Source organism: Limulus polyphemus, unplaced genomic scaffold (genome assembly GCF_000517525.1).
Source record: "Limulus polyphemus unplaced genomic scaffold, Limulus_polyphemus-2.1.2 Scaffold31, whole genome shotgun sequence".
Taxonomy (NCBI): domain Eukaryota; kingdom Metazoa; phylum Arthropoda; class Merostomata; order Xiphosura; family Limulidae; genus Limulus; species Limulus polyphemus.
Window position 1 is genome coordinate 629,816 of NW_013665641.1, and position 15,216 is coordinate 645,031.

The following is a 15,216-nucleotide window of genomic DNA, read 5'->3' on the forward strand; positions in this document are numbered from 1 at the left end:
CCATTATATTATACATTTGATATTTCCTATACTTCAGTTCATAGTGCTATGAAATCTAATATTTTTTTCTTTTTTCTCAGTTTCTGCCATTAGAAGATCTACCTTGATTATTTATAATAGTAAATATTCTGTGTATGTTAGTTCAACAAATTTTAATCTACAATGATTTTTAGAAGTCAAGCTGCTTTAACTGCTCTTGCTAAAGCCATATTCTTTTTTAGTATAGTCAGTTCAGATATCTGCATATATAAAGATCTGACTTGTGTTAATTTTTACATTTTAAAGACTTGAAATAAATTTCAAACACGTACTTACCTCTGAAATACAAAATATTTTCCTTGTTCTCATTCTGTCAACAAATATGTGACTAAAATTGAGCATCTTGAGACAATGCAGAGCTGGGCATTTCATTAATCACTTAGTACAGTGTTCTTCAAACAATAATACATACAATAAAAATAAATAAACAGAAAAACTGGTAATGGGTGCTGCAAGTTAAGTTACCTTCTCTATAGTTAGCAATTCAAAATTATTAAGTGGAAGATAGCCTTAGTAGCTTAACTAGCTTTGTCATAACAAAGACAAGGTGAGCAAGTTTGGAGGCAATATTTCAATAAATTGTTTAATTGGAACAATAAAAAATTGTGATAACCAAAACCTTTAATTTTGATTATTTTTGTGACAACTGATTTAATCTAATTTGAACCAGTGCAGCATTCAGCATATTACATGACACACAAAAATCGATGTTTAACTGTGTTTGTTTAATATATACTTAAAATTAAGAAATTAAACAATGTATAATAGTAAAATTTGAATTATAATCTACAGTTTGATTCCAAACTTATTGACATAAATTCATGAAATAGTAGTTCAATAAAATTTTGAATACGAGTCAACAAATGCGATGACATGGCCTTTGACCCATGAACCATCTGGAGAGGGTTAAATGCTTTTCTGAGCAATGTCACTGTTACATTCAAAATTTATTTAAACACCTTTACTATCAATATATGTGAATGAAATTAATATTATAATGTATGTTATGATCCAAAGTCCTTTATATGAAAATAAACCTTTAAAAAAAACTACTTAGAACTATAGATGTATTGTCACATGACCAACAAGCTATGAAAATTCTCTACTTTGGCTCTCTGTACCTTCAATAATACAATGGTAGTTAAGGAGAGGTACATCTAGACAATAAGTTGCTTAAGTAACCTTTTGACTCATTCATTTCAACATTCTCTAAATGAATACAGTTGAAACAATAATTTTTTCAACCCCTGACAGATGCCACACCCACCTTTAATAGATTTATTTGAGCTTTATAGCTTACATGTAGATGCTACATACACATGTGTATATTCATTAGAAATATAATTGTTTTACATTATCATATAACAACAGATATTTTGAAATTGGCATGCAATTTGTCATCATAAATTGCATGGAATTGACTTTAGTATTGTTGGCTGCTCAACCTCAACATAAAACGGCAGTTACTATAATAAGCACCACCCACATACATGTTGTAAAATCCAGAGAACAACGTTTCATCAAGTGCTTTGATTAACATCCTATGATTTGTCAAACGTGAAATACAGTGATTGGAATAACATGGTACTGAAATTGACACCTTCAACTAGGATTGGCTAAAAGTTTTACAACTGAGGTTCAATATGCCCAGATGCTGTTTTATAAAGAAAACAGACTAGAAAAAGGTTTAGATACAATCATAGATGGCAGGACCAGCATTGAAGTGCAAGGAAACATTTGTTTTTTAATTTTTAAAAAACTTTTCTTCTTAGAGGATGCTTATTTATAGTCTCAAATGTATTTTGGGATTTTTTTTATTAAATTTCTCTTTAAACTTCATTAAATAATACAATTTTGTACAAATAATTGAATGTTATGCTACTATTTACAAAAATAAAATCTGAAATCCAATAAAAGATAAGTTCGTTATAATTTTTTCAATTCACAAATGTGATTTTGCCCTCATGATAAGATAAAATGGCCACGACAGGTAATGGGTTAAAGTAAGCAGTTTGAACCACGGAATTCAGGAAAAATGAAAGTACGTCATTCCATAAAGCAAGTACAAACACTGTGTTTCTGTTTCATGTTTACTGTAATAAAGACTGTTCATTTACTTTGAGTTCAATCTTGTTGTTTAATTCATTATCAAGACTGAGATTTACATAGATTTAGCATTACTTCATATTTGATATCTTGACCCCATCCCTTAGATAGCATAATTTCTTTTCTCACCATTTACTCCACAAACTATCCTATCCACACATCATACAAGAGAATCACCTATAACAATAACCTCTATGTTTTTCATTCTCATCCATATATGTCCTTTTTGTTATCCTTCTCTCCCCTACTTCCTCAACTGCACAAGCTAAAGGCTGAAATATATTACTTAAGAGAACCTGCTCATTATAATTAATTGTAGTCTGGGAATGAATACTCAACACTAAATATGAATAGCCTATAATATCTGAAAGATATGAAATCACATTGATCAGATGTTCTGTCAATGGAAAATAGCAATTATATGCTGAATTGTAATTTCATTATCAGATACAATTAAATAAAAGTATAACAGAAAGGTGTAATACTGCTAGACATCAAGAGATCAGAGAGAAAGATACTGTTTGACTTAATCTCTTAGAGAACTGTACATATTGTTAACTAGAATTTTTGAGATAATTTCCAAATTTAGGTTTTTCTTTCTGACTGTTTTTCCTAAAGTTATATTCTTCACTCAAGGTTATTTTGTAGAATTAAAAGTTTTTAAAGTGAAATCTATTGTTTGTATAAGCCTTGGCTGGGCAGTATTTGAGTTGTAAATATACTTTTATGAAGGTTTTAATAAATATTTATTTTATTAAGAATCCTGGTAGAAATGTTTCAGTTGATCTTAGATAGAATAAAATAGTTTTTAAAGAAATTTTGGCTTATTTTAGAATTGGATGATTAATTGCTATTTTTGTTGACATTGTAATATTTATCCCTGCTTTTGCCCTATTTACTATCTGTTAGATTTAGAGCTGTGTGGACATTACTTTCTGCAATATTAATGCACTTTTTCAAAATGATGTTTGCTTATATTGTTGTTATCAACAGTTTTTATACTTGTGTCACTGTCTATTTTATCACTCATCAACTTTGCATATGCTAATGATCATGCAGTATCAGTTTTAGAAGCTTCTGATACATCATTTGGCATTGTAGTAGTCTTACCACTGTTGCTAGAACTTTCTTTCCCCATGTGATCTCTGAAAAATAAATAAAGTTCAAAATACAATACTGTGCCATCAAAAATAGAATATACGGCCTGTATAATTGTACACATTCCCCATGTACTTTTGTATATATCCCAATATTCAAGCTAGTTGTCAATCTCGCAAGATAATCATGTCATGTAATTAGATGTGGCAACTTGAGATGTCAGTGTCCAATATACACAAAAATTGCACACTAAAGCCAGATCTTATTTGTGTGATATTTTATATTTAATAATATAATTTATTCAAAATTTTCAGTCAACAGCATTAAAATTATGTATTAAAAACACCTGAAAATGTAACTGTCCCAAGGACATGTATGGTATGGAGAATACCATGTTTGTGTAAATTTTGCACCTATTTGAAATAGGCTAACACAACTATTTCAAATCTTTTGCTTTTTTACAATATAAAACAATATAATTTTCTATCTCTTTCCACTAATCATTTGTGTATCAAACTTAATAATTAATCAATTGCAAAAGATATGACCAAAGGTTTACTAAAATATTATAACTTATTTTCTCTTGAGGAAAGAGGGTTAACATGTGATATTATTCAAGTTTATAAGATTAATCAGAAAATTCACGGGATAAAGGTCTCTGACTTAACTGTACTAAATTCTAAAGATAACTGGATGAGAGAACATAATATTAAGACTTATAAAAGACAGGGTAAGCTCCAGTTAACGTAACATTTTAGGCCCATTCATTTCACCAAATATCAATCTGCCTATATCAAGCCTAGACTCCCCAAGCTCTTTTTTGAACTATCCCAAGCCTGTTGCATGTACCACATCTGGAGAACACCTATTCCAAAAACTAACCACCCTGTTCAAAAAAGAAAATTGCATAATTTGTAGATGATTTCTATCCTGCTAAATCTCAAATCTGTCCTCTACTCCTACAACTCTTTCCATTAAACATGAAAAAAAAAAAAAAGATGATGCAATCCTACCTATTTCCTTACTTATTATAATTAAATTTCATCTGCCATGTGTTTGTCCAACTAACCAATCTTCCATCTAAGCCTCTATGAATTAAGTCTAACAAAGCCTATAACTAAACTGCAAGCCTTCAAAGCATCAAGAAACCATGATCTAGTGTAAGTGATCATAGTGTCTGACCTGTTCTAACAAATCTTGCATGCTACCAAAAGATCAAATGTGACAAACCAATGTCACTTGTGATAGTCATTATATTCAAAATGATGATGCAGCACTATAAAGCTGTTTTCAAGCAATCACTTTTGTCAACAGCTGAATAACAGTGCTTAATTGTGGAATTTTTTAGTTGCTTAAGACTTTTTGCTTTCATGTTGTCCAACTAGCACTAGCAGTCTAATGTATGTGTTGGACCCACAGTACTAAAATCAAGACCTGGAGGAAAATTAGTAGATTGAAGCCATGGAATGGTTGTTAAGGTTGATGAGAATGTCTCCAATGTGAATCTAGTGATTGTTTTTGTGATGTAGCTAAATACAGATAAGTAATAAATTATGGAGCAAGAAATTTCTATGTAAGTAGCTAGAATTACTGCACCTTTAACCTTATGTAAAGCCTAGAAATTTTTGCCAGTTGGTATCAGAAGTTGCTATGCGAGTTTAAGCTTACAACCTAACCATAGTTGTTTGTAAATATAACTGAAAAGCACGAAAAATAACATGTCTAACAATAGAGAGAGAACAGCTAAACTTGTTACTGTGATTGTGAACTGTGATAAAAATTAATAGCACTAATTAAGAATGAAAAGTATAACCTATCAGCTGTAAGTACTAAAACTAAAAGGACTGAAGCCATTTAATGTTTGGAAAAAATTTGTTTAAAATAAAATGAATGATTAAACAAGATCGAAACCAATGAAGACTAACCCAGGTTGACACATAAGAGATTGAGACACCCAGTACCAATGTCTAAGCAGCCGAGATCAATACCCTCATAATGTATAATATGTAAACTAAGATTTTTTCTTTTTTAGCTAATATTACTATTAATAACAACTAATTTTACTTTTAGATTAAACATGCAAAACTGTGAAACACTCATACAGATAATATTACATTTAAACCTATTTTGGAAGCTAACATTATAATTTTAAGTTACACATCAGTCTTTATTAAAAGTTTTAGTCTCATATCATTTTGGGAATTAAGTCAGGCTTACCTTCACAATAACAATACCGGTGCAACAAAAATAATATAACCTTCCACGCCAGTATAATACAGCTTTTACATCTAACTTTAGTCATTATTCTCAGCACTGATGACAATGTCGTGATGCTATAGTAACACTACAGAGGGTTATATTTTTTATTATTTTCGAATTAAAATGCTTTTGGGTTGTATCAGATGACACAACAGAGAAGATTACCTACTAAATTATACTTGCAGGCTTTCAAAACAACCAATTAATTTCTATGGCCTCACTCAAAACCCTATAGTATAATTATTTAACAGAACAAATAGATATGCGTATAATATTATCGTTCATACCGGTATCTCACGTTTCTTTAAAAATACACGTCATGTCAATACACTTCCGGCGGCGCTACGAAACAGGAAATAGAATTTTATGACACATGCGTGGTAGTTTACCTTTACACAAAATGACTAAGAATCGAAAACTGTGAATTTCGAAGTTTACCTTTAACTTTATTCTCCTGATTGCATTTTATGATTTGTTAATGGTAGGATTAAAATATTTTATTATTATATGGTATTAACGTATAATGAAGGAGTAGTTGTTGGGTAAAACTTGAAAGCTTTTGCCAATTCAGTTTGAAAACGATTTACGTGTCGCTAGTACAGATTGCGGATTAAATATGAAGCGCCTAATTTTTGATCTGCTTGTACTAAGGGGGTCGTCCTCGTTAATACTATAACTAAACTATATGAGAGCATTTTTGATAGGCCTAATTTTTTGCGTTAACTTAAAAGGAGTTAAATGTAATTTATCACTATCAGTTTATTTAAGATTAATGTTTAAAATATGTTAAACAGTTTACACATTTTGTTTGTCATTTTCCTTTTGTTTTTGTATTATTTTGGATAGTTTAGGAATGCTATATACTAATAGTAATACTATGATTAATAATATACTATATAGTAAAAACACTCGAAATATAATTTATTAATTACTACCACGGCACTAGTATTAGTACTTCCAGTACGAGTACCAGTGCAGTAGCATTGTGTAACTTGGTATAGCTTTAACATTTATTATTTTCTTTGCATATTTTAATTAGTGCCTGTATTTAAAAATCTGTTACATTACTTTTCAAATTAGTTGAGCTTTAGTAAGAAGCTCAACTATATTAATAATTTTACAAAATCTACTAAATTTTAGATTAAACCTAAAGCCACAAATTTCTTTGGTCAGTAACACAAGGTTAGTTTTTTGCAGTTAATAGTAATGTTAACACAGTTTGTTGCCATTACTATTAGTACTAATATTGGCTTTTGTGTTAAGCTTTATAGCCCTCTGGCTAAGTAATTCTGATATTTACAGATTTTAGATAGAGAGGTTAAATTATATTCAACTTTAAAACCAGAAGATGGGATAAGTTGAGTACTTGGATATTTATCACACAATTTCAGTATATACCATTCTTGAGTCTCTGAGACATCACATTCAATTATAAGTGATCCAGTTCCTTTTTTAATTATTTATAGCCTGTGTAATGATTATAAAATATTTAATATAATATCAATAATATAAATATTATTTTCTAACAATGAGTAGTACCATACATATACAAACAGATTAGTGAAATTGTCTAACAGTCAGTTAAGAAGTCTGGCTAAGAAGTGTTTTTTAGGTATATAAAGTATACCATACAAATAGTTTTTAACATAAGACAGACAAAACTTATAGTTACAATTATAATGCAGATTTTATGTTTTGCCATTTAAAATTATTTAAAACACCTGTTACTTCAGTTGAGAGAATAGTTTTAGACACAGTTTTGCCATTTTGACTTCATTGGAGTCGAAAGAAATATGTAATAAAGCTTGTGGACATGCACAGAACTGATCAGATAAACTTTAAAAGTATTTTGTATTATAATATTAATAAGATGACGCATTGCCTCAGGAATAGCATGTGAAACATTGTTATAATATTGTATTGTTGCAGCAAACAAATTGGAAAAGTCTTTTGCAGTAACACTAAATATTAACTGTACAGTAAATGTAAATAAAAAAAGTATCAAAAGCAAAAGAATTATTGTAAATAATATGAACAAAAAAACTACAAAATCAACTTACCAATCCAATACATTTCATAGTTCCCTTGCTAGTAAAGATATTAAATCATTTACAAATTACTTGAAGGTTTTTGTTTAATAGCATTTTTTCTCAGAAATTAATGAGTCTTCTACATTTTCTACACAAAACTCTGATATTTTACTAGAATAATCACATTTTAAGTGATGTCAATGTTAGGTATACCTTACTTGTTAAAATAATGTTCTACTTTAACAATGGCTTTACCATAAATGTGTGCAAAGTTTTACATTTTGTTGATTGTAACACTGGGCCAGTAAGATGAAACTCCATTGATAACTTTTTACTTCTTCACACCAGCCTGCTTTCTTTCGTTTTAACTAGCCCTCTATTCTAAATGAGGTAATTTGTGTTCTGCAGTCTTTTATACAAGACCTTATGAAATGCTCTCTGAAAATTCAAATAAACCAAATTTTCTCCTTTATCCTCATCCAGATCAAACTAATAAGAAAGTAGATTAATAAGGCAAGATCTTTTGTTTGCATATCCATATTCACTGTCTGACAAAATTATCAAATCCAGGAAACCTTATTTATTTTCAGACTTCCAAGTTTTTTCCAACAAGCTTTATAACACAAGAATGATTTATGATTATAATTACTATAGCTAGCAGTTTAAGTACTTGTATCATTTTTACATATGCTAATAAATTCTTGGCATTATGAAATAGTTATTTAACCCTATGTAGATGGATTTAATCCATTTGACTTACCTTGTAACTACCATGTTACCATGAAATTATATACACTGTGACTCAGAATGTACTAAGTGTATCTTTTAATACTAGAAATAAATGATTTTATAACATCAAATCGTTTTTTTTTAATTTGACACTCAATGATTCACTTTAAAGCTTCTTCAGGAGCATTCTACAAAAATGCAAACTGTAACTGGTTTGTGTTTTAGTGGAATGCTCCTGAAGAAGCTGTAAAGCGAAAGTTGAGTGTCCAGTTAAAGAAAAACAACAATCTTGTGTTATAAGGTTGTTTATTTCTAGTATCAAAATGTCTTCTTTACACCAATGTTCACTACAGAAATTAAATAATAAGTGTATTGTTACAAAATTTTGCAATATTTTAGTAAACATTACAAGTCTGTTTTACACAAAAAATCAGATTTTGTAATAACATATTTTTACTAAAAATTTATCAGTGAATTTATAAAGCCTTTCCTGAGTCAGTAATTTAAGTATAAATGTACTTATTTTTTATCTGAGTTTCATATTTTATTTGTATGACCTTGAGAGCTCGCATATGAATATCAAAAGTTTTTTCTGTAAAACTTTATGCTTTATCTCTTATTTTCTCTACCCTAACACTAACTGCAGTGAAATAATCTGTAGGAAAAGTTTTTCTAGAATGACTGCGTATAATAGATAGACAATTACAATTACTTATCCCAACAGTTTCAGACTACTTAAACTTTTCACAACTGCTTTAATTTTATGTTTTTTTTTATTTGAATCATATCTAACTTACATAATAAAGCAACAAATCATCCTGTGAATGTTCAAGGTAAATCTGGATGGGCTCCTCATAAAGATTTGTTTTTCATTTAAGTTTTATTATCAAATCAAGTAAGTTTCTAATCTTTAATTTTAGTTAATTTTGTTGAAAAATATATAACAATACATAAAACTCGAGAAATTTAGCACTTGCTTTATCCTTGAGGTCTTTTGCACTCGACTGCATAGTTCAATATACCTGTTTTTCTCTCACTGTGTTGGTTGTCATGTTGCTTTCAAATATGCATTTTTGAACACAAAAAGTATCAGGCACTAGAGTAGAATGTTGTAAAATTAATATAATTTATCTGGCTTTTTAACTAACCTATAAATAGCTTAAAATGTCATTACTGCTCAAAGTAACATCTTTAGACACTTCATGAATTAGCAGCTTTGACCACTAAAACAAAACAATCACCTGATTTATGTAGTTTAGTACAGCTCTTTTAATTGATTATGAACTTGTTCAGTAGTGATGTAAGTAGGAATTTAGACATTTCTTAAAAGACAGGATATGGGAGAGGTATGTAGGTTGAACAAATATACTGATATCTCAGTAAAGCAAGAATACTTGAGATTGAAGTTTTATTTTCTGGCTTGTAAATATTTGTAGTTTGTGTTGTGTTTCTAAATGATTCATTGTCAAAATCACTCATAAGGGAAGGGAAAAATGTATAAATGAAAACTTGAGAGTGCTATCACATTATGCAATTCAGGGGTGCAGATTGATAATCTAAGAAATTAAGTCTTAGATAATATAAAAATTTCAATTATAAACTATGTTTGGATGCCAAGTTTGTTAATATACAGTGATGATCAAGTAGTTTAAATTTTGATCATAAATGTAAAAAGGTTGTGAGATGTGCACCTTGACCCTCACGTATCCACAGGATTAAACATAATACTTGTACAAGTACTGAAAAATGTAAGATTTTTTAAAAAATTAATAATAACAAGTTCTAAATGTTAATAATAAATTACAAACCAGTATATATATGTGTGTGTAAACACACGTGTTGTTTGATTCATGAAGCACTCCTAAAATTATGAGTCTGTTCAGTGAAAAGATGCAAATTCACAGTATACATACAATTTATATTTTCCACTGATCTTGATCTGATAATATGTTTTATAATATCCTTTTTTGTTTGACCTGATGATATAATTAGAATATGAATGTGCTTTCTGTGTGAAGTACAGTACATTCTTTTTTGTTTGTTTAATATCTATTTGAAAGCATTTTTTGCAAGGTAAAGGTTTACACATGAATAACCAAAATTAAACTATTCAGTTTACATACACTATGTTAATTTCAAATATTTAGTTTTCTCTACAGTCTCATTGGGAATGTTTTAAAAATTACCCAGCAAATTTATGTTCTAATTTTGTCTTCATGATTCTAATTTTAATTCTGTTTGTGTTTTGTCATTAGAGTTAATGTTTGCCCAGCGCATCTGGAGAAAATATTTCAAGAAAACATGGATAGTGACCAGAGACCTGGAACAAATGATGAGTTAGACAGCTGTGTTCCAGACATTTGCTCATATGAAGAGTATGACCATGTTAAGGTACATGTTTCTACAGTACTTGTTGTTTTTTTATTATGATAAGTGAATGTGTATTTAATCATGAATGGTGGGTGTTCTGGTTTATTGTTATCATAGTAGTTATCACAATTTTTAAGTCAACAACCACTTAATATAGACTAATAGCTAGTGTTATAAAGAATGGTGTGAAAGCATTTTTTATAATCTTATGCACACTTTAGTTTTTTGCTGTAACAAGAATAAGATGGTCTTTTTTTTCTCAAAATGTTTATTAGTTAGCATAACATAAATAACTGCAGTTACTGTGTGTGTGCTTGGAATTATTGTATTTCATCAGTATTTGTATCATTATTAAATTTCACAGTTGATCATACCTAGTACTAGGCTAAAATGTTTACTTGAATTTTCTAGTTAGTGATGTGTAGTATATAACTGAAAAGTTTTGAATACTTAAAAGTTTATAGTACAAAACAATAGGTCTTTCTGTGTAGGTATATTTCTGGACAAGTAAGATAACTAAAGATGGTGGTGTTTATACTCTGGACCATGTATTACACTTTCTCTAATCTACAAGAACTTAACCATGAACCAAACTTTTAGTTCAAATTACTTTTGGTAATAATTGGTAACAGTAGTTTTGCATTGTAATGTAAAATTTGATAAGCATTGTGCTAATAACATATGCAGCAAATGTGTAAATATAAAATTTAAACAAATTTTGTATAGATTCAGTGTTTGCTGTAACACTTTAATATTTTGATTCCCAGGAACCCAACCACTTAGAAGAAATAGGGTCCATTTATAATTTTTTACATAAAACATAATAAAACCAGAATTTATTTTTTTTACTTATTACTTACTAACTGTTGTAACATTATGACATTTTCTACATTGCATTGGTTTGCGCATGAGGTTTTTTCTTCCCACTATGAGTTTCTCCTCTTCAAGTAATACACATGATTTTGAAGATAAATAATGCTCCATCCTAGTCAAATTGCTATATACTGAATTTTGTAAAACAGGACAGAATATTTCCACCCATGACACCACAGGAAATAGTATGGATGCTGTAGTGTTGGATTGAAGCAAAATGTAGACTAAAGATATCAATTTTACTGAAAACTACACAGTGATGAATAGAATTAAAAGGGTAACATGAAGGTAACTTGAGTATGCATCACTGTAACACATTATAGATCAATTTTCTCCAAAAAATTTGAGTAATTATACACAAATTAAGTGTAATTAAGTTCCTTAATCTAATTAATGAGTTCAAAACAGACAGAATTTTTTCTGAAACATGAAAAACTTTCCCTGTTGAAATAGATGTTGCTCCATCCAAGTTGCCACCTAGTGAATTCCATAAAACAAAACAGAACATTTCCACTTGTGCACCACAGGAAATGGTATGGATATTTTAGTGTTGGGTCATAGCAAATGCTAAATATGATTTCAATTTTACTGGAAACTATATGATGATAAATAGGACACATTACAAAGCAATTTACTTCATCCATGATGATACAATTAGGACATTCATGCATAAAAATTGCATTAACATGAATATTGAGCTTTTCCTTGTTGACTTACTCTCCTGCTGTCAAGTAAAATTTTCTTAGTTCCTTAGTTTCAAATTATTCAATAATGCATTCCACTAATATTAAAAAATAAAATGATTACAATTAATTTACTAACATAAGGTGGAATGTTAAAAAATACAAATTATCCAATTGTGGTGGATGTTTAAAAAACTTATTCACCCCTCTTCTCCCTTCTGAAGTTTCCAATGCCAACAAAAGCAAAAAGTATACATAGAGTTAGACTATTAATTTCCCTGAAATAAGGCAGAAGGCTACTGGAAGGGGCACCTGTTTTAACCACTTGCACCACTATACAGTAGTGTATTGTCTGTTAGTCAATCAGTAGACACTAAAGTTATGTAACATAAGGGATGCTTAACATTGCAATTTGTACTGTGTGGATGTAAGTAAAAGGTGTGCATGCCATGAATCATGAGAAGAATTATGCACTCTGTAGGCTACAACACAGCATGACATATGAACTTCAAATGCAAAATATAAAAATATTTGTTACACTTGATTTTGGTTTTATTTACTCTTGAAACACAACATTTACGGGAACCCTGCAGAAGTACATCTTCTATGTTAACTATGACAACTCAGTGCTAAAACTGTAAAACCTTAGTGGTTTCTATAACATGTTACTGGTAGTGCAACTACCAATTGCTCATCTGGTAAGCATATCAGATTCACCTGTTATCTTTTCTCTGGCAGACATGCACAGAGTACAAAGGAGAAAAGGGTCTTCATATTGTTCCTCTTTCTTGGACCAGCTATGTATTTGAACTTTACTAGTACACTGTTTTTTGGAATTCAGCATTTGAATGGGGTATTTGTTTCTCTATCTGTGTCATTTGATGATCACTTCAGTTTGAACAATTGATTTTGATGTTCCCATTTAGTTGTATTTTGTCACATCTTCCACCAACTTAGTCACATGGCTTATCTATAGATTTTTCGGTTTTGGAGGCTCATAGTGCGTGGTCACTTGGTAACATAGAAGTGACATATAACTTGCAATATGTAATTATAAATTTAGCGAATTTTAAAAAGAGATAACGCATTTGGCAGATATGAAAAAAAAAGTACTGACATAGGAAGTTATGAAATGTTTTTACACCAAGAAACCACATTTTTTATTTTGTATCTGACATTTAATTTTTATTTTCTCAACCTATTTGATGTTCCCATTGCATTGTCTTAAAACTGTTGAGCTCTTTCTTGAGCATGTGTGGGTGTTTTTATATTCTTCCTGGGTGCTTACTTTATGGGATTAAGTTTCATGATTTGGCCAGATTTTGATGCAGGGGGCCTTAACCATAGGAGCTGGTACTTGTTAACTCATCCAAGAATCTTCCACTACAGGTGCAGAATAACACATTAAGATCTGACTCTAATTACCTGTTTTTCCATCACCTGTAACCATGTATGGGCATGTGACAGTTCTACAGGTACATATATATACTGCTTTTATATATGTATATTATTTAAAGGGAGATGAAAGCAAGGAGATACCCAGCTGAGAAGAATTTTCAGAGTATCTTTACTTAGTTTAGTCTTATGAGATTGGTCCACTCCATTTATTCTTCCATGAATCCAGTCCATTGAATTTACTATGCTGTTGGATTCTTTTCAATTCTGCTTGATCACTTTTCTGTTGTTGTGGTCTAGATTGAATTCTAGAGAGGTGGTAAGTAAATTAGAGAAGGGAAAAACTGAGAGAACAAATTTCATGATTTTCAAACTAAGGGAGATTGAAGATTTATATAATTATTTTTTTTATAAAATTAAGAACATAAGTCTTATATGATATTAAAATTTAATTTATTACCTACATTTTGATGCCAAGATGATTCGTATACATTGATAATAAAGTACTTTAATTAAATTTTGAATGTAACTCTGTAAAAGGTTGTGACATGCTCACTTTGACGTCCCTCTAGCAAGAGGGTTAATTGACAAACTGATAAAATCAGTTGCCTGAGAGTAGTGCATACATCAATTGGTGTCATGTAAACTAATCAATTAAACTGAACAATCAAAATTAATATTTCCAATTATTAATGCTTTTGATTATTTCAACAACCAATTAACAAAATTATGATTAAATCAATTGTCACAAAAATAATCAAAATTAAAGGTTTTGGTTGTTGCAGTTTTTGATTTTTTCAATTATCCAACTAATTGAAATATTGCCTCAAAACTTGCTCACCTTGTCAAAGCTAGTTAAGCTACTAAGGCTATCTTCCACTGTTACTAATTTTGAACTGCTAACTAGAGAGAAGGCAACTTGGCTTGCAGTGCCCACTACCAGTTTTTTTATTGTATGTATTATTGTTTAAGGAACACCATACGAAGTGACTAATGAAATGCCCAGCTCTGCATTGTCTCAAGATGCTAAATTTTGTTTTATATCCACCACGCATGAAATTTTAAAAGGCTTAGCAACCTACGTGAAGCAGCAACCAAGTACAAAGGTCATAACTAGAAGAGATAATTGTTTGCCTTACTATTTTATTTAGTGTTCTATGTTTTAAGAAAAATAAGTTTAAGAACTATTTTCTAAATAGCAATAATCTATATACATGTATAATGAATAGTAATTGAAATGTGACTGTATTTTACAAAATACTAGTCTACTAAAACACAGCCAAGAGTGGTCATTTCGTATAGACTAAAGGTCAGTTTTATATTATTGAATACGGTGACATGAGTGCACTTGTGCCGCATCATTGTAACTTCTGTGTTGTTAGCTAGGCATGGCTGAAAGGTCAATATATTAAAACTAATAAATATATATAAATGTATATTGTTATGAGATTTAAGCTATTTCATCTAAACATTTATGTTATAATTTGTGTTCATTCTAGAATAAAAGAGGCATAATTTATACTTATTTCCTAATTTTTATGGTGGTTGTGAGATCAATTAAATCTACCGAACCTGTACAGAGATTAATTACTGAAAATAACAGATAAAATATAAAGTTTTTTCTTAAGAAACAT

General features: G+C 29.8%; 2 protein-coding genes across 7 annotated transcripts in view; one reads left to right on the forward strand and one right to left on the reverse strand.

Moving 5' to 3' along the window:
- The window catches only part of LOC106459961 (stromal cell-derived factor 2-like), a 52,533-nt gene extending 46,707 nt beyond the window's left edge, over positions 1-5,826 (reverse strand). Inside the window, exon 1 of the mRNA XM_013919636.2 lies at positions 5,461-5,826. Coding sequence (XP_013775090.1) covers positions 5,461-5,545 — 85 coding nt within the window. The 5' untranslated portion in view covers positions 5,546-5,826. The remainder of the gene's footprint in view (positions 1-5,460) is intronic.
- Positions 5,827-5,873: 47 nt separating this feature from the next.
- Positions 5,874-15,216, forward strand: part of LOC106459899 (calmodulin-regulated spectrin-associated protein 2-like) — a 110,553-nt gene continuing 101,210 nt past the window's right edge. For all 6 annotated transcript variants that reach the window (XM_022386806.1, XM_022386822.1, XM_022386827.1 and 3 more), the window contains exons 1-2: positions 5,874-5,983; positions 10,517-10,652. In XM_022386806.1, coding sequence (XP_022242514.1) covers positions 10,563-10,652 — 90 coding nt within the window. In that variant the 5' untranslated portion in view covers positions 5,874-5,983; positions 10,517-10,562. The remainder of the gene's footprint in view (positions 5,984-10,516; positions 10,653-15,216) is intronic.